We start from the raw sequence: 23,122 nt of genomic DNA on the forward strand, positions 1-23,122 counted from the left end.
GGTTGCATCGCTACTAAGTGCTTTAGCATCCTCTCGTGCCTTCTACACACGAGGTGTTTTAATAGACGGAATTCCCAACTCCTCATCCAAGCTCTACTTAGAGCCATGTGAATCAACATCAACATGAGAGAAACCCAATGATATATTTGTCATAATAGGTGAGTCTCCAACTTTATCTTTATCTTTGATTGACATCTGTGATGTACTTGGTGGAGTAATCAGTGATCTCAATCTACCATTATAAGTTCTATCAACAGACTCATGACTAGGAGACTCTTATGGCCCAATCAATGTCTATGACTACTACTGACTTGTTTTTTGCACAACCACACTCTAATGCTCATCAATCCCAAATGCATTTTGCACATTACTATACTACCTACTCATTTTATTAAAAATAACATCCCTACTAGCTCTAAGCTCACGTGTAATAGGGTTATAATATCTATATCCCTTTTGCTCAATAAAATATCCCACAAATACACATTTTTATACTTTGCAATCCAATTTAATGTGCAAGTTATCAAGAATATGCACATAAGCAATACATCTAAATACTTTCAAACGGGGCAGGATTAACTTTTTGCCTGTAAACTTCTCTTTAGATTCATGCAATGTACATTAGCAGTGGGTGTCTTGTTCATTAATGTATACAACAGTAGCAATTACTTTAGTGCAATAGTAATGAGGCAAGTTTCTTTTTGACATCAATACACAAGCCACCTTTGCAATATGCATGTTTTTTTGCTTAGCAACTCCGTTTTGCTATGGAGTATATCTACATGTATATTATCTCTATATACCATTTTTTTGTAAGAAATTAGAAAACTCATTAGAGAGATATACTCCCCTTCCATTTGACCTTAGACATTTATTATGCAACCTTGTCTCTTTCTCAACCAAAGCCTTAAAGCTTTAAAGTGAGTGAACATCTCACTTTTCTCATGCATAAAGAAAATCCATACTTTGCAGATGTAATCATCAATAAAGGAAACATAATACTAACAATCACTTAATGTTGTAGTCTTTAATTCAAGTGGCTTCTTGCATACATGCTTGTCATGTGAGTATGCATGCCTTTCTTGCTTTCCAAATTAATATGCTTCACATGCTTTATATAACCCATCAACTCTAAGCTTATGCAAACTATCCACAATCTATTTTGATTGCATGTAATCTGAAATGGAAACATTGAAATATATAGGTTTCTTATCAATACTAAAATAGTCAAGACTCTAGACACTTTCATGTTGTAGATATAAAGATAAATTTAGCATTGTTATATGAAGGATGTCAATGGTAAAATATCTGTATAGCATTGTAAGAACAAAAATAAGGACAAATGTTGCTCAAATTTGGAGTCACTTTCTACCTATATCTCTATTTAATATTAATTTTGATTTTTAACTTAAGTAAGTCATACTTACTAATTCCTTTTGTCTTTTTCTTGCATATGCTTTAGATCAAATAGATATTATATTCTACTAAAACATGTGTGTGTGTGCACATGCACATCTATGTGTGCATGTGTAAGTGGGTGGATGTATGTGTGTCTATATCTCTATGTCTACCTACATATTAAATGTACGTCTAGTTAAAAGTATGCATACACTTCTACATGGATGTGTGTGCATGCATGTGCCCATTTATCTTTGAGATTAATACAATACATTCAAGTTTAAGTTAGAATGGTGCATGCACGTACCCTTTTGTGCTTGTTATTTAAATCACCTAGTATGTGTGCAAACTCATACTTTTTGTTGTGTGATTGTCACACACACACACACACACACACACATTCTCTCTCTCTCTCTCTCTCTCTCTCTCTCTCTCTCTCTCTCTTTGTGTGTTTTTTCCAAAATTGATTCCATGAGACATAATGATTGCTAATATCATAAAACCTTATGCATTTCAAATTCATGTTAGCTTTCACACATACCCAAATGCTAGCCATACCCATGCATGCACCTCTCTTTTTAGATGTACCTACATCCAACATTAGCATACAAAAAATGTCAATTTATGTCTTTGCATAAGGATATCATATGTATATGTGTGATTATAAATAGATATATTACAGACAAGATATATCAATGTATAGCCTACATTGATATAATTACCTATACAAATATATCAAGAAACATATCTACTTATGTGTGCAAACTATACTTCATAAAATAAATGGAATAAGATATAATATATATGTTATATATATCCACACACACAAATACATGCAAAGTTAATGATAATTTACACTTTACATTGATATAGTTTTACACAATACTTACTTTATATCAGAATTGATAATGCAAAACAAATATATTCATAGCAATAATATGCTATACATCTATATCAACATATATACTTGTAAGGGCGAGTGAGAGTGTATGTCATAGTGAGAGTGAGAGTGAGAGCTGAAATCTAGTACCGAAATGCTTACATATGTGAATGCTTTTTTGTGGAGATTTGTGGTCTAGAATCAAATGGAATATGAGCAAGAAAGAGAGAGAAAAGCAATCGGTTAAGGTGATGGTGGGTGAATGGCAAGGAGGCTGAAATATAATGTGATCCCTATCCCTATCCCTCCCCCTCCCCCTCCCCCTCTCTCCAATTGAGTAGGGGTGCTCCCAAGATCTCGAGAGGGAGTGTACGTGAGGGGGGATCAAGTAAGGGGGGTGTTGACGAGTGAGACTAAGAAGAGAAAAACATGGTCCAACTGAATTGAGAGGGGAGATCAAAAGTTTAAAAATTGCTTGTGTTTTAAATTTCTCTTTTAGATCAAAGCCTCAAGGGGAGGATTTTAGAACCTTGATTAACCTTCTTTTAGGGGGGACTTTTTTGGGGGGTAGGGGGTTTCTTTTGTTGGATGCATTATAGCCCTCATGTTCCTAGGGTTTGGTCATTCACATGGAAAGTCGTTAGAGGATTTTAGAACCTTGATTAACCTTTTTTGAGGGGGGCGAAAGAGGGGGGGGGGGGGGGGGGGGGGGGTTCTTTTGTTGGATGCATCACATCCCTCATGTTCCTTGGCTTTGGTCATTCACATGGAAAGTGGTTACCACCATAGTGGATGCACAATGTATTCTTCATGCATGTAGATCTAAGTTGCATCCTCTCTACTTGCTTCAATAATTCTTGGTTGTGAGGGGGTTGCTATGTCTTGTGATAGATTAGATTCTTTGTCAATTCTTTATCACCTTGGAATGACATACTCTAATTATCTCTACTTCTCTCTATGTGAAGGACATTTGCCATGATCACTTCATCAAGTTATTGCTTACAATATGAAATGATGTTTGTGTGGTTATGGTACCTGTGTGCAACTTTTAAGGAAGTAGCTCTATTGTTTAGCTTTCTCTCTTCTTTTATAAGTGGTATAATGCTTGTTCTGTTTAATTAATGGTGTAACCATGAACATTACTAGAATCTCTTTTAATGATTTTTCTTGTTTGTTGTACAAGATTTTTCTTTGAAGTGCTTCCAAGTTCCTGCTTGAATTTAAATAGTAGACTGAGGACTCTACCTTGTTCGGCTTGGAATATGCGCTATTAGACATTAAATGTGGTGATCATGAGTTCCTTGGAATATGCGCTATTAGACATTAAATGTGGTGATTTGTCCTCTTGTGGCAGGCATGCCTTGAAATGCTAGACAGAATTGGAGTTTTGTATGATAGAAGAGACATGGACAACCAAGAAGTATGCATGGGTTAACTTTTAAGATATGACTACAACGACGTCATTGAAGTATAGAAGCGAGGAAAAGCCATGAAGCAGGCATTGAGAATGGGGTTCGAGGTTTGTCGGAACATGGAAAGCCTACGACGAATGCTAGCAAATTAATGTATTATGTAAGGCTATTTAATTCCAAAAGAATGGTGGGTGGGTGGGTGGGTGGCGACGTAAGGATACAAAAAGCCCCTAGGAATTGGCATCAAAGCAATTTGTCGTACTAAGCCTAGAATGTGGATGGAGCGACGATTATGATGCCCATCTAGATACTCTATACTCCATAAGAAGAAGATGGGGCTGCGAAGAGGAAGGAGGATGAGCGCTCCCCCCTCTCTCTCTCTCTCTCGCCATGGCAGACCTCAAGAGTCGCCTCCTAGCTCGATGGAGCCTCCATGGCTACACCGCCTTGGTCACCGGAGGCTCAGGAGGGATTGGGTATATGCCCCTTTCCTTCCCACAACTCGTTTAATACACCCTTTGCCAAGCCACCCAATATCCTAACTCACATCTCTTCTACCCTTCCCCCCCCCCCCCCCCCCCCCCCCCCACGGGCCCCCAGCCTAAGTAGTTTGGTATCTGTGAACATTCTTGTGTGCTTGAGAAGGACTCCTTACATAAAGAGTCTCCATTCTACACAAGACCATGCATTCTCAACTTTCTCCCCTACTTGCCTTATCCTTGATGAAATAGGGAGGACAACAAGCACACTTGTTTTCCGATCAACAACTCCGTTCTTAATAGTTCAGAGTTTCCTTTGTCATTTTTAAAGACAGAAGAAAGTAGCATTCTACAACAGTATTACAAACACACTTTCTATGTGAGAGACCTCTAGGAATGTCAAATTTCTTTGCTATTTACTTTCATTGTGCTTTTGGTTATACTAGAGATATACATGTGAACCTATGGATTAACCACATCTAAATCCTATTCTATGCTGCAAGTTTAGCATATGTGTATTGGCCCCTGCAATTATCATGTCTTAAGGGCCCTCTTTTTAAAGTTCTTGCTATAAATTCCCACGTCTTGACCTTCTAGCTTTCATTATCACGACCCTTCATGTATAGGAACATAGATATTTGACATTCTTGACTTTGCATTTTCACAATCGTTGATCTTTCACTTCCTTGGCCCTTCATTCTATGATTATTAATCGTTCATAAGCATAAATCTTCTTTATATAGTTTAGGTCCTTCAAAATTCATTGAACTTCTTAGTAACCAACCTTTGGAAGAGCATTAATAACTTGGTCTTTTTTTTTGCAGTAAAGGCATTGTAGAGGAACTTGCTGCATTGGGAGCCAAAGTATACACTTGTGGTCGCACTTCCTCAACTCTTGATGAATGCCTATCAAGGTGGAAGGATGCTGGCTTAGGGGTGCATGGCTCCATTTGTGATGTGTCCTCTAGGAAAGCTAGGATCGAGCTCATGGAAAGAGTTTCAAAACAATTCGAGGGCAAGTTAGACATACTAGTAAGATGCTATAATCTTGCTAATGCAATAGGGAAATTTTAAACTCCATAGGTTGTAGCACTAGAAATGTTATTTGCTTGGATGCATTTGGAAACATATTAGAATATTAAATGATCAACATCTTAGCATGTTAACCATTTTTAGTCTACAAAACGTAAGGCCAATCTCATGAGCTCAAGTTAATCATTCAATTTGCCATCTATTGCAATGCAGTTAATCCAAGATCTCATGTCTAAGTACTCAATCAAGCCATTATCATCCTAAATACATTCTTAGAGCTCATCAGTTACTCTTTCATGAATATATTCTATATTGCATTATCGTATCCTATTATTCAAGAGCTGGCCGTAGTGTGTCATGCACTACTAGAAGCAAAAAGTGACTCTTCTCCCCTCAGATGAAGGAAAAATCTTAAGAAACATGTCAATTTCAAGCCATTCTTAGAAAATTAATTCCCAAGTCTCTTGAATGGGCACACAATTGACATCCCCACAAGCATGTAGCATGGTAAGACTCTAAACATGTGGAATGAAGTACTTATATGGATTCATATATGTCATTTAAAAAATATATATCATGCCATGGCCTACTCGACACATGATGTGCATGGACTTTATCATGTTTCAAAATTGGACTTTAATTCCCTTAACAGCCAAACCATAATTCAATTCAATGGAAGCACATATAGGGTTGCATTGCAAGGCCCATGACTATATCATTTAAATTAAGTGGTTTTATGCATCAACTTGTGTCTATTGATGTCTATCTCAAATACTACGCATGTTGAATCTACTATCTGTATAATTTGAACATGATATTCTAAATATGCTTTTGAAGATGCTCAATTCCATCAAGTGAGCCACCGAACAACAAGTAAAAGCTATTTCATTGCTTCACTATTCTCTAAATGTTTAACAAAGGATTAATTTGAGTGTCTCTACTTGATACTTGCATTGGGACTTTACAAAGTAAAAATATCTTGAAATTCATAGGGTATCAAATAATCATGATAATAAAAATAAAGTGTTGTAGGTTTAAAATATTTCTTTATCTTAACCTTAGAAATGTAGAGTGTCACATCAGAAGAGTTTGAACATTGACAGATAAGATAGGATGGGAGTTGTAATTGTAACCTTCATAACAATGTTGGAGGCTTGAATGTGTCACATCCAAAGAGTTTGAACATTGACAAATAAGATGGGATGGGAGTTGTAATTGTAACCTTCATAACAATGTTGGAAGCTTGACTATCAATGACCATATAATAAACTTAAGAAACATTGAGAATCACACTCAAACATTCAACATAAGAAAGTGAAGTGAACAACAACATAGAAAGGTGCTTTGATCGAAGTGAAGAGACTAAAATGGAGTCTATTGTTTATATAGCCAAACATTATGCACAAGTTTAAGAAGCACTATAAGTGGAAGCATACTTGTGAGTGCCTAGACACTTGAGTGTCATTATACAAACATCCAAAAGCCCACCAAAAGTCCAAACATATCAATGCCCAACTAATCTTCTCTAAGTCAAATCACATGTGGAAATGCCTTAGTAACTCTACTTTCCAAGAATGGTCTCAATCGAATTGCTAGTTTACCATATATTTAGAGTTGGTCTCAATAAGAAACTTCACATTTGTTCAAGCTTATAATTAAGTCACTTAATTGTCCGATACTTGCAAAAATTATTAAGGTAAACAAACATGTTTTCAAAGACTTGATGAACTTTGTTTCCAGGTAAACTGTGTGGGTGCTTATGATATTGAGAAGCCTTTTGTAGAACAAAATGAGGAAGAATTTTCTTTCATGGTCTCAACAAACGTAGAGTCTGGCTACCACCTATGCCAACTTGCTTATCCCTTATTGAAAGAGTCTAAAAAGGCTAGCGTGGTCTTTATTTCATCGATAGCAGGATTTTCACCAATTGCAGCCATGCCTAGCACCTTATATTGCATGACAAAAGGTGTGTAAACCAAAACCCCATGTTTTGTTTTGGAGACATTTAATATGATAATCATATGTAGGAGAAGCCTCCTCACTCAAATATATTGTATTTTATGTATGCTTTTAGGTGCAATGCATCAACTCACAAAAAGTCTTGCTTATGATTGGGCAAAGGATAACATACGAGTGAATTGTGTAGCTCCTGGTGGTGTTATGACCGAGCGTCTTTTGAAGAAGCTTGGAGAGGTATGTTGATTATGTTATCATTGAAAGTATTATGGGTGGAAACGTACCTTGTTTATACTGTATTTTGTTGGCTTACTCCAAAGATCTTGCTTTTAGAAAAGTATGTAGAGCCAATTGATGCATCTGAGTTCAACTCAAAAAGAGAAATCTAATAAATGCTTAGCCATTGATTTTAGTTTAGGATTAGGCCTGATAGTTTTATTGACACAAGCAAGACCTAAATTGTAATGTGTGTACTCTAAACATCTCAAGTTACGATTTGATCTCCTAATCAAGCAAGCATAAAGTGTAATATGTCATGTGGATGAACAACCAAATTTTATGTAATAACTAATTTCTTCAAAGGGCCTACTCCTTGCTTATATACCAAGTACTCATATGAAGAAGATATTAATGAGTCACAAGAAGGAATTTATATGAGTGAGACAACAACATGGCCAGTGGAGGTGCAAATTCCTCCCATGGATGTCAATCACATGTGGTTTAGCTCATAGAAAATACCAAGAAAATTCCTCCCATGGATGTCAATCACATCTGTTTTACCTCATAGAAAATACCAAGAAAATAGTCCAACTCCAACTAGAGCATGCACATAACTATGGACTTGCACTTTCTGTGGTTTGATGCGCATGGTTTGATTCCACTTGTTTGCATTGTTTTTGCACCTATAACTCAAAAAGTCTTAAAAATCGCCTTCGATATTTATTCATATATGAAAGTGGCTCCAATCTTCAGCTATTTCATATATGCTTTGAAGGAATATGAAGATGTGCATTGAGAATAGGCATCTAAGAAATTTTGAATTTAAGTTATCTCCCAATTTGACCTACCTTTCAAGTCAAAGCTACAATAAATAAAGCAATAAAAAATAGGAAATGAACATTATTATAGAATTTATTAGCATGAAGCACCTTTAGAAACTTAGAAATCACTTAAATCTATACAGTTTAGGATGGAACCATAATGTATTTGGTCAAATTCTTTGCAAGTTTTTGGCTAATAAACCACTAACTTGTATTTTGTTATCATGGCTTTTATAAACAATTACCAAATAATTTTTACTTTAGAAATCTTTATTATTTGAATTAAACAATAAGGAAAAAAAGTGAAAAAGAAAGTTCTTTCGCCTTGCATGAGCCGTTATCATTTAAATATGAGAACATTATCAACCTTCTGAACACCATTTAAAGCTCAAAACATATATTGTGTAAGGGAGAGGGTTTTAATGTATCTATATACATGTTGGGCATAAGATATCCTCTATGGAGCTCATAGAAGTATGATTTTACTTGATGAGATAAAACCTTTTGAGGTGAAAGTTAGTAAATTTATGGGTTGTAAAAGTATTTGAGGGCAACATTTCCTCTAATTAAAAGGACTCATTCTCATAACTTTATGGATATTATAATGTCAAAAAGTAGCATGGAATTGAAGAAAATATGTTTTTGATGCCACAAAGTAGCATACCTCTCCAAGCCAAAATAAGGACTATAAGAAATTTGAAATAAAGTCATGAAAAAACGAGTTCATTTTGAAATCATACATCTCTTCAGCAATGATAAGGACTATAAGAAATTTGCAACAAAGTCATAAAAATTGAGTTGAAAGCTTTATCAATTTAGAGAAAACTTTCAAATCATAATGGGACATTAAGTGCATGCATTCTATTAAGTTTTCAAAGGCAATAGCATGCCAAGAGTTCACCAATCTAAGTCTTTGCACAACTATAAATATAGTGTTATTAAGATTTTGAAGGAAAATGCATGTTTTGTCGTAGGACATGAACATGGAAGAGAAATATGATCAACAATACTATTCAAAGAATATACCAATAGGAAGAGTTGGTGTACCAAAGGATATTGGAGCACCGGTTGCTTTCTTATGTATGCCATGCTCCTCATATTGTACAGGTGAGATTTTTGTAGTTGATGGGGGAGCATTGGTGAATGGATTATTTCCTACCGAGAATTAATAGTTCACTTGATCAATCGATTTCCATTCTACCTCATGCATTAGAACATGATGAGTGAATTGTGGATTCAACAATTTGAGAGCCATTTTTGCACACATAGAGTGAAGAACTTATTTAAAGGACAAGCTAAGAGAAAAACAAAATTGTGTATTCATAGATGTTCTTCAAGGTTTGTATTTAGCACATGATACATAGATAGATCACCTTTGTAAGAGCAAAGAGAAAAAATAAATCAAAAGACAATGAGAATGTCATTTTTAAATCTTTGCATCCTCAAATGACTATAGTATCTTAATTGTTTCATCAAATTCAAGGAAATATATGGCTCATAATGTTGTGGAACTATCAATTTCTTATGTTAAGCATGTGTATTAGCACAAGATCATACTTACAATTGGTAGTATTAGCATTGTTAATGGTTATTGTATGAAACAGGCCTAACAAAAATTTGTGATCTTCCCATTCAAACCCAAAATTTCTTATATCAATACGTCATGGTCGTGACGGGGGTTTATACACTCGAATCATCATTTAACTTATTATATACAATGGAACCATTAGTCAACCAATTGTGACCCTTGTTTCTTTAAATGTTTAAATTATAAGAGAGCTTATAAAAAATTGAACAAGCATTATTCTTTCTTCAAAGTCCTCCATCTAAAATTTCTCATGATAACTGTGTGTAGTAGTCATTGTGCAAAATGATACTTATCAGGGCCTTATAAGCTTCACTAATTATTAGTGTGTCCACTTAGCCTAATAATGATTTGTGATCTTTCCATTCACACCCAAAGGTTTTGTATGGTTATGTTATGTGCTTATAGTCACCCTTATATAATAAAACCATTAGTGAACCACATTTGAACTAGTTTTCCTTAAAGATGCACATTATAAGATGAGCTTATATAGATTGACATGAGCATTATTCTTTACACAACATACTTTAATGTCTAAGATCAAATTTATTTACAAATACAAGGCATACTTGAAGAAAAAAATAAACAATTGAGAAATATTGTGTCATCTCTCAAATGTTGAGTTAAAAAAGGGTTTTACTATATTTGTTCAAAAGAATAAGTGGATGCATGATCAAAATAACGAATTGTACCCCCATGCTTCTCTAAAATGTTGGAGAATAGATCAAGATTTATGTTGGGGAAACCAATATTATTAGTTAAATAGCGGTGTTTCAAATTAAGAACCATTTTTCAAGGATCAGCAAGCTCAAGTTAATAAGAACTTTAAATATTCTTTTGAATTCTAGAAGATTTAAAAAATGTACACACATGTGGAAATGAGTGTTTTTAATTTGATTTTCTAAGATACGAAAACACTCTTGGAGGAATACAATTATTCCCATGACGGATGAATGCAAGTACTCTGTTTACTTGAAAGAATACAAGTATTCTTGTGACTTGGAGGCATGTGAGTAGTATGCAAGAAAGAAGAAGGTTGATATAATGTTAATGCTAGGTGGACTCTATTAGGGGCAAGTGGATTCTATTAGGGCCAAGTTGGGACAATGTTAGGGCTAAGTGGCTGTTACTATTTTGATTGACCGTGTTCTCCCATGAGTGCCACCAACACTACTTGCATTGTTAGTGGTGCTTTGATCCCTATAATAGAGGGGTGTAACAAGGTATGATGGTGTATTTAGGAAGCTGAGACTTATAATGGAGGCTGTGCTTTGATTCTTATAATGTAATTGGAAATGATTGGAAAGCCCAATAATTGTACAAAGCAAAATTTCTCATTAAGAATGGGGATGCCCAAGTGTAAAAGATTGATATCATCCATGGTGAAGGCCGTTCTTCTTTGGTGGTACTCCTCTAATGGGTACGTAGATAGGTGGCAAACATCCCACATTATAAAGTGTTCTTCTTAAAGTGATCCTCCTATTATATAAAAATGATATGTTGATGCTACAAATGTCTATGAACTACCCTAGTTCAACCTAACAAAGTGTCTACTTGGAGCAAACCAATTTTAGTTGGTTTAATTATTTGATATTTTTAGGACTTCCGTTAGAAGGGTGATTATCATTGAATAAGCTTACCATTCAACTGCATTGTTGTAATGGTGTGCATTTTTTGGAGAATCTCCCATGCTTCTTTTTTTACTTATGATATCTCTAATATAGATAACCATACTTGAACATCAATAATGTCTTGACCTTCACTATATCTCTTGTCCTACTCACTCCTATAATGCCCAATAGGGTTGAGCTTGACCCTTTAACTCTTATCTTCACTTATAATATTTGTAATAGAAACAACCATACTTGAACATCAATAATATCTTGAACTTCACTATATCTCTTGTCCTACTCACTCCTACAATGCCCAATAGAGGTTGAGCTTGACTCTTTAACTCTTATTCTCTTCTACCAAAAGGAATAGTGGTCATTGTGTTGAAAGGCTTACTAAAGGAGAAGGTAAGGTATAAGGGGAAGTGGGTCAAATATCTAACACTAGCTCAACAAAACCACTCCAAAAATTGTTGGAGATGTTAGGGTGAATCAGTTCCAAACTTGGTTCAATTTATATCAAAGCTTTCTCCATTGTTGAGCAAGGCACATCCATTAATATGTTCCCCTAAAATGGAAGTGATTTGGGTTTTAGCCTACTCTTATTATGACTTATCATGTCCACATGTCCATAGACTAAGACTAATTGGGTCATTAGGTGGATGGCTTTTTGTGCTTGAAAGTAGATGGAAATATATAAGATAATCCAAAACAACTTGTATCTGGTGATTTTCAAGTACTTGAAACTAGTAATCATCTTGTGGTTGTCGTATTTGCTATTTTTGAGGTTGATGTAGCACTTTTGATTGTTTTCTAGCTTGATGTAGTACATTTTGCTGCTGTATGAAGTGTGGGAATTTAGCTTGTTGCTGTAGGAATAGCAAAAATGCCGGTTACTGCTGTAGGCACAAGAAAAATTCAGCTTGATGTTGTAGGTACAAAAAGAATACAAACAGTTTTTGTAGAAAGTTTGGTTGTTGCTGATGCAGAAAGTCAATATACTATTACAGGAATTTAAAGTTTGATCTTAAATCAACTCAATGAGACATATACACTCCGAAATCCCATCCTTTGTATGTATCATCGAACTACTATAACCCTACTTGATGAATTTGAAAGCGTCTCTCTTCAGCTAATTCCACGTTATTGGAATCAATTTGCGGATTCCTTAGCAAATTTTGCCTATTTTAGATGGCAATATTAGTGACCATGTTCTACTGACCTACTAGGCGGCTGTTCTAAGAGGTCTTGTTAGTGTGAGGCAGTTAGAGAAGCCTACTAAAACTAATACCAAGGAAAACAACCTAAATATCCGATAGAAAATATATGAGTATACAGGGGTGTGTAAAAAGGGGTTCTAACCCCTATAAAAATAGAAAAGAAAAGAAATAAAAATCCTTGAGTAGTTGTTCATCGCCTTGCGAAGGCCTGGTAGGTTCCTAGGGACAAGTCAGACTTGGGGCCAATGCCTTATCTTCCTAGGGTGGCAACTAGCTGAAAAGCAAAGTAAATAAAAGAAGGTTGGAGCGAAAATAAAAGTGAGCATTAGAAAAGGATTAAGTGTTGCCTCGCAAGGGCTTGGTAGGTTCTTGGGTACCAAGACAGGACTTGAGGCCGATGCCCTGTCCTCCTTGGGTCACTACGCTCAACTCCCTCCTTTTTACATGCCCAAGTATGGACAATTAGAAGCTAAAAGGAAAAAAAATGTGCTAACAAGAAATATTTCTTGATCAAGCTCTAGGAGTCCTCACATCATAGGAGTTCCTAGTTGAGTTGTCCTTAGCTCGGTAGGTAGTTCAGACCACCACTTAGGCCCTTACCTCTCCGATAATGCTTTTTAGCTTGGTTGTGTTGGAGCAATTGGTTTGTGACTAGCTTTAGGATTTTTGTCAAATTTTGCTCGGCCTACTCCCTGTGGATTTCATGCCTTGGTTTTGTCAGGGGGTCAGATGAGATATGTGATGTGTTTTGTTGTGTATTTATTTTGTATCAGCTTGATGCTCCTTGTGGTTGTGTGTATATGCAGATTTGTTTGTGGAATTCAACGGGGACTGAGTCACACTATCCCATAGTCGCCAATGAGAGCTACATTTAAGGACCCGACTTTGTGCCCTCCTTGAAGCACTTGAAGCCGTTTTTGAAGCAGCAAAGTGGTCGAGAGACGTCAAAGAGCGATTTTTCATGGAAAATTCAATGGTGTCGGATGGCCGAGCTGGAGTTTTCCTAGATGCATTTCGACGTCAGGAATCCAATGCAAGTATCGTTTCGTCGATCCAAGCCCATTTGATTCCCCATTTAATCCTCGCAAGGTTCGAGGTTGTGAAGCAACTACTGGATCTGAAAGTCGGGAAGAGAGTGATAGAGGCCAGCTTTATAAATTTCGATGCCCCGAAAACACCTGTCCATATGGATTTTGATTCCGAGATCATTTGTCCCCTCAGAACTGAAAAAACCACTTGCTGGAAGTGTGAAAGCTCAAGGCCATGAACTAGATAATTTAGGTTTAAAAGCTTAAGCTTGCTTAAGCTTGGGCTTAAAGCCTACAAAATGAAACGATGTGGAGGGGGGGGGACGCATTTTTTTTGGCGCCTCCCATTTTGGCAATGATTGGCCATTTTGGCAATGATTGGCCATTTTTGATCTGAGAGAGAGAGAGAGAGAGAGAGAGAGAGAGAGAGAGAGAGAGAGAGAGAGAGAGAGAGAGAGAGAGAGAGAGAGAGAGAGAATCCTCTTGGGCCTGCACTGCATCTAATCTTCTCCATCCATTGCCAAAATCTGATCGAGAAATGATGTACTATGTTGAGAGAATGAAAATCAATCTTTCTCTCTCCTCCCTCTCTCTCCCCTTATTAAGGGGCAGTTCATGCCCATGAAGAAGAATGAAGACCGGTTGAAGGATGCTTGCCTGGCATGAACCGCATTACTCCAAGATCAAGAGGAGGCTGAGACGAGATATTCAGCATTGAAGATTTGGTGCTGGTTGGTCAGTTGACAACCCAAAAGAATTATTAAAAAATCCGTAACACGCAAATAAGCGGTATGCCTCATTTTTACAAAGGAAATTTGCTTCTTGTTGATGTTTGATGGTCTAAATGAAATTCATATGGAACAAAAAATTGTTTGAATCTTGTTTGCACTATGATTGAGGATTGTGCATTAAAAAATTACATACCTGTAATGATAAATAGTTGTAATAATTAAATTATATTTTAAAAACGTCTTTTTATTCTAAAAAAGAAGGTTTTATTGGTTTCGGGTGGGAAAAAGAGATGTGCATGGGATAAATTTCTGAGACAAAACATCTTTCAGCTTTCATGATCAGTCACTAGTCATAAATCGGAAAACAATCTATTTTTATATACAAATAAATAGAGAAAATGGCTAAAAATAGAGAAAAATAGGATTTTCACGTTATTAAAATCTAGAAAAGTATGATTCGTGGTTGTGGTTGTACAACAAAGCTGAGGCATGAAGTTTGGCTTTAGTTATCGACTTTTTTAATGTGTTATAAATCATGTTTTTTCTATTTTATGTGAAAAATACATACAAAATAATACCCTTGACCTATGCAACGCAGCATAACCTAAACATTAGAGGGAAAGGGTGAGCTTAAGAGATAAAAAGGGCTGAGAGGGTTTGAATCTTTGAAATATTTGATTGTGCATTCCATTTAGAATTGCACATCACAAAATGCTGATTGGAAAAATATTGTTTGTGCACTAGGATCATATGCACTATGCATGACGCATGACATGGTATCAGTCATGGATTGCATAGCAATTGTCTTCCTAGGATATGACTTATACATTGAGTGGAAAGGAGCCTTTTCTCTATAGGTCACTTGTGTGCTTTCCTTGGGATTGTTTGGTGAGGATTTATACATTCCTGGATCGTACAAAATAGGAAAAGAGTGGAGTTTGCGCGTTATGTCTTATATATTGGAGTGACGCATCTTGGGGCCAATCCCCAAGGTGTAGGAGAGTCACAGTGGAGCCGCGGCAATCAGCTGAGAGGAGCTTCGTGATGTTTGTGTGACGAGGCACTATGCCTACATGCTATGGGATCTCCCTCTGAGGAGAAGAGAAGGTAAACGTTTGACTACATATCAGCTACAAATGCGTAATTAAGTCTATCTAGTGTTCATCGGTGTATTACAGATGCTCCTAGCCCGCGATGACGTGTGGTGGGGTTGTCTGTCTTCTTGTGCATGAGGTCCGGCTAGTGCCATAGCCAGTACTAGTCCATTTTAGGTTCCATCATGTTTAAAACTAGAGATACAAAGAAACAATAATAGGGTATAAACACATAAAACCCTTTGAACTCCATACAACAAATTCATTTTTCGTCCATAAAACAAAGTCATTTTTCACAAATCTCAGTTACTGCTTCAAGTCTCCACATAAATTCTGCACATAGAAAACCTTTCAAACTACATACAAGAATTTAGGTTTTCTTCCCCAAAAAAAGGTCGTTTTTTATAGAGCTTCAAATTTTTGGCATCAACCAGAGGCATTTTTATGTTAACCTTCCATACCAAAGATTCAGGAAAGCACGGTAGGATTGCCAAAGTGTTTCAACCCCAAATCTATGCTGAATGCATATAAGGACTAAACTGCCTCATATAGGAATAGAGTAAACTGCATCATGTAGTGTAGAAAATACCTAATACCTCATCAAGCAACTGGTAGGAAACTCAGAAATAATGACCTAGAGACATAGAACTACAATCTACAATACTCATAATGGAAAAAGTGGATATTCACTTATTTAAATAACCTAAAAATATGAGTTTGTGCAAAAAATACTACAATTTTGAGTGTTGGGATCTCTCTTCTACACCTAACCTCAAATTATAGATATTTTATGTTCAAGACAAATGAAAAAGTCAATCTTCTATGTGCAACCTTTGAATGCGCTTACTTTAACTCTCATCTTGCTTTTCCTCTTTAGTTAAATATGACATCTTGAAGCTAGTATGTAACACACACACACACACACACACACACACACACACACACACACACACACACACAATGTGTGCACGCACATGCCTGCATACATGCATGTGTGTACTTGTTTGAGAGTATGAGATGAATTTGCCAGTCATTATTGATTGCATCTCCTTCCCTTATTCTCCCCTCTTGTTTACAAGAGTTTTATGGGATGGTTGATCACTTGGATCAAAGAAGTACTATTGAAGGCCATGCTTTCATTGATTCCCTCTCTTCAAACAAAGAGATAAAAAAATGTACATCTATAAGCTTGTTGTTGTGCTCTTGAGATTTCTTTTCTTTTAGCTTGCATGCATCACTATTGTAGAGTAGAAGGAAAGAAAGTGATAGAGAGAGAGTAAAGCATTTCAAGAGAAATACAGGAAAACAGTAGATGGAACAATATTTCTTGAAGGAATAATAGGTCCATCATGTCCCATGCTTGAGGTCTCATCGACATTAGTTTTGTTGCTAGGACCAATGGAGCATTTTTCATGTGTAGAAGCTCTAATCTTCACTATTTTGGTAGAATAGGGTGCATTATCATCTTGCTAGCATGGGAGTAAGCTTGTTCTCTTCATTAATTTGTTTGAAACCAATTAGGGCTAGCTAAAAACACATAGGTCATTTACTCAAATTCCCATTTGAAGGCAAAAGATCTTCATCATGAGTGGTGTGCTCACTTTGGAACCATGTGCATTTGTATTCCTTGACACGAACTATACATAGATTGGAGAGCATATGGGCATGCGTTGGAATTGTAATTGTATAAAATAGATTATTTTGTGCTCTCTAGTTGCAATGGGGAGGTGAAAATTTTCACCTCGAGGCAAAAGGTACCACCCATGGTGAAAACTAAAAGTCTCAAACATTGCCAAAACAATGTGGTCTATAAAATCTTGCTCCTGGAGTAAAAACATTTTCTAGACATCAAACTCATTTTCTTTGGCCAACTTTCACTTACAAGCTAAATTATTTTAATAACGTTAGAAAAAAAAGAGCCTTTGTTGAAAGCCCATTTTTGGCTAACACCTATAAAGAAACTGAGTTGAAAGTCGATTCTTTTCCCCAACGAGGGCCATGGAAAGACTTTTACCGAGCAAAGGCATTGGATGGCCCAAGGGGCCACACTCAAATGAGATATCCAAGTGGCAAGGGCCCATCAGAGGTTTTCATGCAATGAAAGCCCTCCCATTGCCTTTTGAGAAGCCAAAAGGCGTTGTCCCTTATGCCATGTAAGGTTTCATTACACATGTGGCCCTATAGATGGCATTTTAGCCATTGATGGAAGGGCACAAGGGGGTCTTTTGTTGAGAAAAATTCCTCCCCTAGCCTCAAAGTGCACAGTTATATGATTTATCAAAGGGTCCAATGCAGGATTTAGCTAGGAAAAATCCCACTCATGGCCCACCACTGTGATTGGGAGGGAATGCAAATGGCAGCTACAGGTCCATTTGATTCTGTCATTGTAAACTTGAGGGGTGCTTTCGCCATGTGGCCCATTGCTATGACTATAGGGGGGATGAAAATGGTGAGAGCAATTGTGTTAGAGTTGTCTGGATGGGGACCATTAGGATATTTTTCCAAGCAACCATATTGTGGTTTGTTGGTGCATACAACTAGACATAATCAAGCATTCCACTTGAGATAAGGATCCCAAGAATATTGCCCCTTCCATCATTGGTAAACACATTAGCATTGAAAGCTCTCCTTAACAACATCAGGAGTCCCCCCTTTCCCTCTTTCACATACATCAGGAAAGCAAGAGTACCAGCACTAGAGCTATCAAGCTTAACTTCTCGGGCCCGAGCAATGCTAGGTTTACACCTTCATAGTATAGCATGCAATGCCTTCTGTCTCTCCTTAGGGCACAGACCGCATGCTTTCCAAGTGAGAATGGAAAGTTTGCAAGAGACCTTACCCTTGAAGACTTCATTGAGTGGGATGGGCATGAGCAAGAGGAGCATACACGTTAGTAAAGGTATGGTATCGTGTGGTAAGTTTCTTGGTGGAGACGTTAGAACTAGAGCCCTTGTGGTTGGCTTCAATAAATTTGTCACTATGTTGATTCTCATTAGCCCCCTGCCCTTTCAGATGTGGTGGGATCGAGGGGCTGAAGAACCCTTCCATTTTGCGAGGCGATGTAGTAAACGACAGCAGACAGACGCTGCTTATTCACCCACGGGCAGCACCATAATCTTTCAAGCTTATAATACAAAAGCTCATTATAACCCTCTACGCGCTAATATATGCTTGTCAAGTTGTTTACCCCTCCCTTTTCCACTAAGGTTATTATAACACTCCCCCTAAGAGACAAAGTAGGATTAGAATAACATGGGTGTGGGATTAGAGTGTGGAGAACCACTTACATGAATAAGTGTTCTATCAAGTCCCTTTTGTGTAGCTACTTTGTTCCAATAGGGGTAACATCCTAGTACTATTTGCCAACAAGTAAGAGGAAATACATTTAGAGTTAGAAACTTAGGAAATCTCTCTTATAGTATTTTTTGCCATAGATAAGAGGCAATACATCTAGACTTATAAACTTAGAAAACCTCTCTTATAGATTAAGATTATATATTCAAACTACTTATAGGACATGAAGAACATGCACCCAACATTAATAGCATAATCAAGTACACTCTAGCTCTAGAGGAGGAGCAAGATTGGATGCATGTTCTAACTATTTTAGACTTGCTATTAACAAATGAGAGTGATTTTAAGGTGGCTAACACAAATCTAAATAAAAAACCCCAACAATATTAAACCCCATAATATGCACACTTGTGCATCACATCACCATAAAATGAGGACTTAGATACTAACGATGACATCAAACGTATGCCATTGTTACTTCTAAGTGCAATTGATTAAAGTAGGAGTAGTCCAATAGGATACTATTGACTTGGAACATGAATCGACCATGTTACCAATGTATATTAGGGCTACCATAGTCTCAATCTTTTCTCAAACAGGAGTTCACATTGGATGCAATCACTCATTGATGAATGATTCGACCATAACACTTTTATGAATGAGGATTCGAACAAAAAAAATACAACCCAAATGTATGCTCGTGATTGCTAATACTAATACGCATAGGGATGAACCATGCTCTTCTTAGGAAAGTGCTATTCATAATAACTCTTGAAATCATAAGTGTGCTTATATTTTTATGTTTTGCCTAATCATGATTGGAAAAGAGATGTTGCTTGGCATGCAATTCAAATTTCTAATAGTAAGTAGCAATATAGACTATGTGGCTAAAACGATTCTCTTGAACCTACCATAGCTAAGGCTATTTAAACCTTCAACCTAATGAAGTGTTCCCAAACACATGAGCTAAACACTAATAAGATCCCTCATCACCCTTAACCTAGTGCTTTGGCTAGCAAGGGGTGTAGGTTTGACGAAGTCATTGCACGAGTCCATACGAAATAATGAGAGATGTGCAAGACAAGTTGCCCCTTTGAAGAAAGTACTATCAAGAAGAAAAGTTCTCAATTGCCAAGGCATCTACAAATCTAGTAAATGCAATTTGAGAAGAGAAATGACACTATGAATACGCTTCTCTAAATTTGACCCTCCTCTTAGTCTAGTTTCTTTTGGAATAAGCACATATAGCGTGTAACAACTCCCACTGCAAATGCTATGTCAAGATGAGTGGCTATCATGGCATACATCAAATTGCCCATGATAGATACATAAGGGATCTTGGCCATTTCATCCTTTTTCTCATTAGACTATAGACAATTGGCTAGACTAACCTTCATATGAGAAGGTAGATGGCATCCAATAGGCTTACCATCCTACGTACGAAACCACTTAAGGACTTAGATATACTCCTTTTGTGATAGATAAAGGAGCCCCTTAGAGTGATTGTGTGTGATGCAAATCCCAAGAATATGTGAGGCAGTTCCATGTCCTTTATCTCAAAGCTCTTCTTGAGCTGAGTTTTCAAGGCATCCAACTCATCATGAGCTCTCCCATCAACAATAAGTATATCATCCATATAGAGTACCAAAATCATAAGGTTGCCATCACGAGCCTTCTTTATGTATAAATACAGATCCATAGCACTATAGTTATATCCTTGCGAATACATAAAAGCATCAAAATTATGGTACCATTTCCTAGGTGCCTACTTAAGGCCATAAGGCTCTTTCTCAACTTGTACACTAGGTGTTCCCTACATTTTTCTTAAAAGCCCTTAGGATGTTGCATACAAATCTCATCATGCAAGTCCCCATGTAAAAATCCATAGGAGACTTCATGGAAGTCAACACCACATTCTTGCTTGAAACCCTTAGCTCTACCAATATGGCCTTATAAGAGGGCTTGGGGTATCCATGGATACTTTTCAGCTTGTACATCCACTTGCATGCCAATGCTTTCTTGAAACTAGGCAAAGGAATAAAATCCCATGTATAGTTAGTCGGCAAGGAGTCAAACTCTGACTACATAGCTCTATCCCATGAGTGACTATCATCTCTGTGCATAGCCTCATCATAAGAGAGAAACTCACCTACATCTATTACCATAACATAGTCCATGGAGGGTGTAAAGTGCTCAAGATGGTGTTTAATAGCTTTAGTAGAGAGTCTCAAAGTAGACTGATCTTGCATAGTAGGTGGGTCCTAGGCCACTAGAGCATTAACTACTGTAGGCCGTCTAGTTGACTATATAGGACTAGGAGGCTCCTCTTGAAAGATCACCCTACATACCTCAACCACCTACTCAAGATACTTATGCATATTTTCCTAATGGAAAATGACATCATGGCACTATTGAGATCATGATTGTTGTTTTTCCTAGCATTGTTTGAGGTTATTGTAGGCCATCTTGTCTAAGCTTGAAAATTTTGAGTGGAGCACAAAGTCACAAAACCCTTATTGGTGCTCCTTCATGTCCCAACTATATGTGTTAGAGAGGGTGATCTTTATCCACCACACTTATATCAACATGTTTTAGAAATCCACTCAATTGATTAGGTCCACCATTCCATAACATGCACTCATAGAGGATAGCTCTCTCCCTCTTTCCATTAACACACCCAAGGCATGATTTAGTTTCAATATGTCCTATCACATTGTGTCAACATACTGAAACTTCCTTAACTATCCATTACACAGCTTTCCTCACATAATTTAATGATGTATTTTAAAAATATATATATCCCTTTAAAAGAACAATTATTGAAACATCTTGTGTTATTTGTACAACATGTCCCCTTCATTCCTTTGATGCCCATATACTAGACTCATGGATTTCATCTCCATTCTATCAAGAGAAGGAGAAGATGATGATGATAATGGAGATGGAAATGGAGGATTTGATGAATGCTTTACCCTTGTCCCTCACACTCTCAACCGCAATCTCCTCCACCTCCCCCCCCCCCGAGCAAGCAAGGAAATAAACATGAGCAAGAGAGCAAGAAGGCTTGGAAGAAATTGGCACACCCCAAAATGATCTCTATTACTTTATTTTCAGCTTATATACATAGACTTTATTCCTTGGGTATCCTTCCACATTGGGTGCCCCTTTCTCTAGTTAGGCCCTTGAGTTGGCTCCTTTCTCTTTAAGCAATTTCCTTCATAGGCAAAAAAAAAAATTCTTGTCTAAAATTCTACATAAGTCCTTTTACAACATGGAAGAGTTTGCTTGACTATCTTAAAATGACTTTTATATAGTGAACCACATAGTGAGTAGTCAATTTCCATTGCTCTTTCTTTTTATATTGTTGCCAAGGGTTAACAGTGATCTAGGAAAGCACTCAATGTGATACGGAAACTAACTCTAAATGATGATTTTCTTATTTAGAAAGATTGGTAGTTGTGGCTTGTTATATGATGACACCTAGTCGATTATATTGGGATGCCATGAAGGGTATCATGAGATACCTTAAGGGTATTGCATATATGTGTATTTGTTATGGTGGCCAAGATACTAGAGTTGTAGGCTACACATACTTGGATTAGGGATGACATGTAAATAGTAGGAATTCCACCTCTAGCTAAGTCTTCACTTTTGTTGGAGGTGTTGTTTCTTGGATGTCCACCAATGTGGAAAAATATGTGGTCTTGTCTACTATTGAGGTTGAATATATTGTAGCCATTGAGGCTTCTAATGAGGTCCTATGCTTTGGCCTTTTGGTTGTAGACTTTGGTATGACTATGACATTGCATTTGAACTCTATGAGTGCCATCCAATTGGTACATAATTTTGTCTTTCATGTGAAGACCAAGCACATTAAGGTTCATTATCACTTCATCAAAGAGGTGATTGAGGACAAGAAGATAGAGCTTGTCAAAACCTCTATAGATGAGAACCCTACAAATATGCTCATTTAAGGTCTCATAGTGGAATATCATGTCAAGCTCTACATGAGCTAGCATCCACTATGCACCTTGGTGATGTGGCAAGATATTACTCACTGGAATTTTAGGTAACCAACATGAGGATACAAAAGTGATTATACTAGCTAGACTGCACCCATGTAGTCCCCCTTGGTTATGGCACACTCATTGTGCCACCTCTTCTTTTCTCAACAGTTTCACACTTAGTGATCGTGTATACATACATTGTGGTACTTTCATATTAGTCTTTTATCATGTTATAGACTTCTTTTTTGAATAAGAAAAAAGAAAAAGAAGATTCTAGCCCTATTTCTTTGTGTGCTCAAGTTCTAGTGTTTTGTATGTGTGCTTTTGGTTCTTCACAACCCAATCCATAATAGGAT

General features: G+C 36.9%; 1 protein-coding gene across 1 annotated transcript; it reads left to right on the forward strand.

Moving 5' to 3' along the window:
* Positions 1-4,066: 4,066 nt before the first annotated feature.
* Positions 4,067-9,619, forward strand: LOC148032649 (tropinone reductase homolog At2g29260, chloroplastic-like). The gene is made up of 5 exons (XM_087684143.1): positions 4,067-4,166; positions 4,994-5,201; positions 6,942-7,167; positions 7,276-7,394; positions 9,172-9,619. Exons 1-5 carry the CDS (start codon positions 4,081-4,083, stop codon positions 9,364-9,366), a joined length of 834 nt encoding a protein of 277 aa, XP_087540269.1. The 5' UTR covers positions 4,067-4,080; the 3' UTR covers positions 9,367-9,619.
* Positions 9,620-23,122: the final 13,503 nt, after the last annotated feature.

The sequence above is a fragment of the Lygodium microphyllum genome, chromosome 8 (assembly GCF_053477565.2).
Source record: "Lygodium microphyllum isolate KBCC chromosome 8, Lygodium_microphyllum_v1.1.10, whole genome shotgun sequence".
Lineage (NCBI taxonomy): Eukaryota > Viridiplantae > Streptophyta > Polypodiopsida > Schizaeales > Lygodiaceae > Lygodium > Lygodium microphyllum.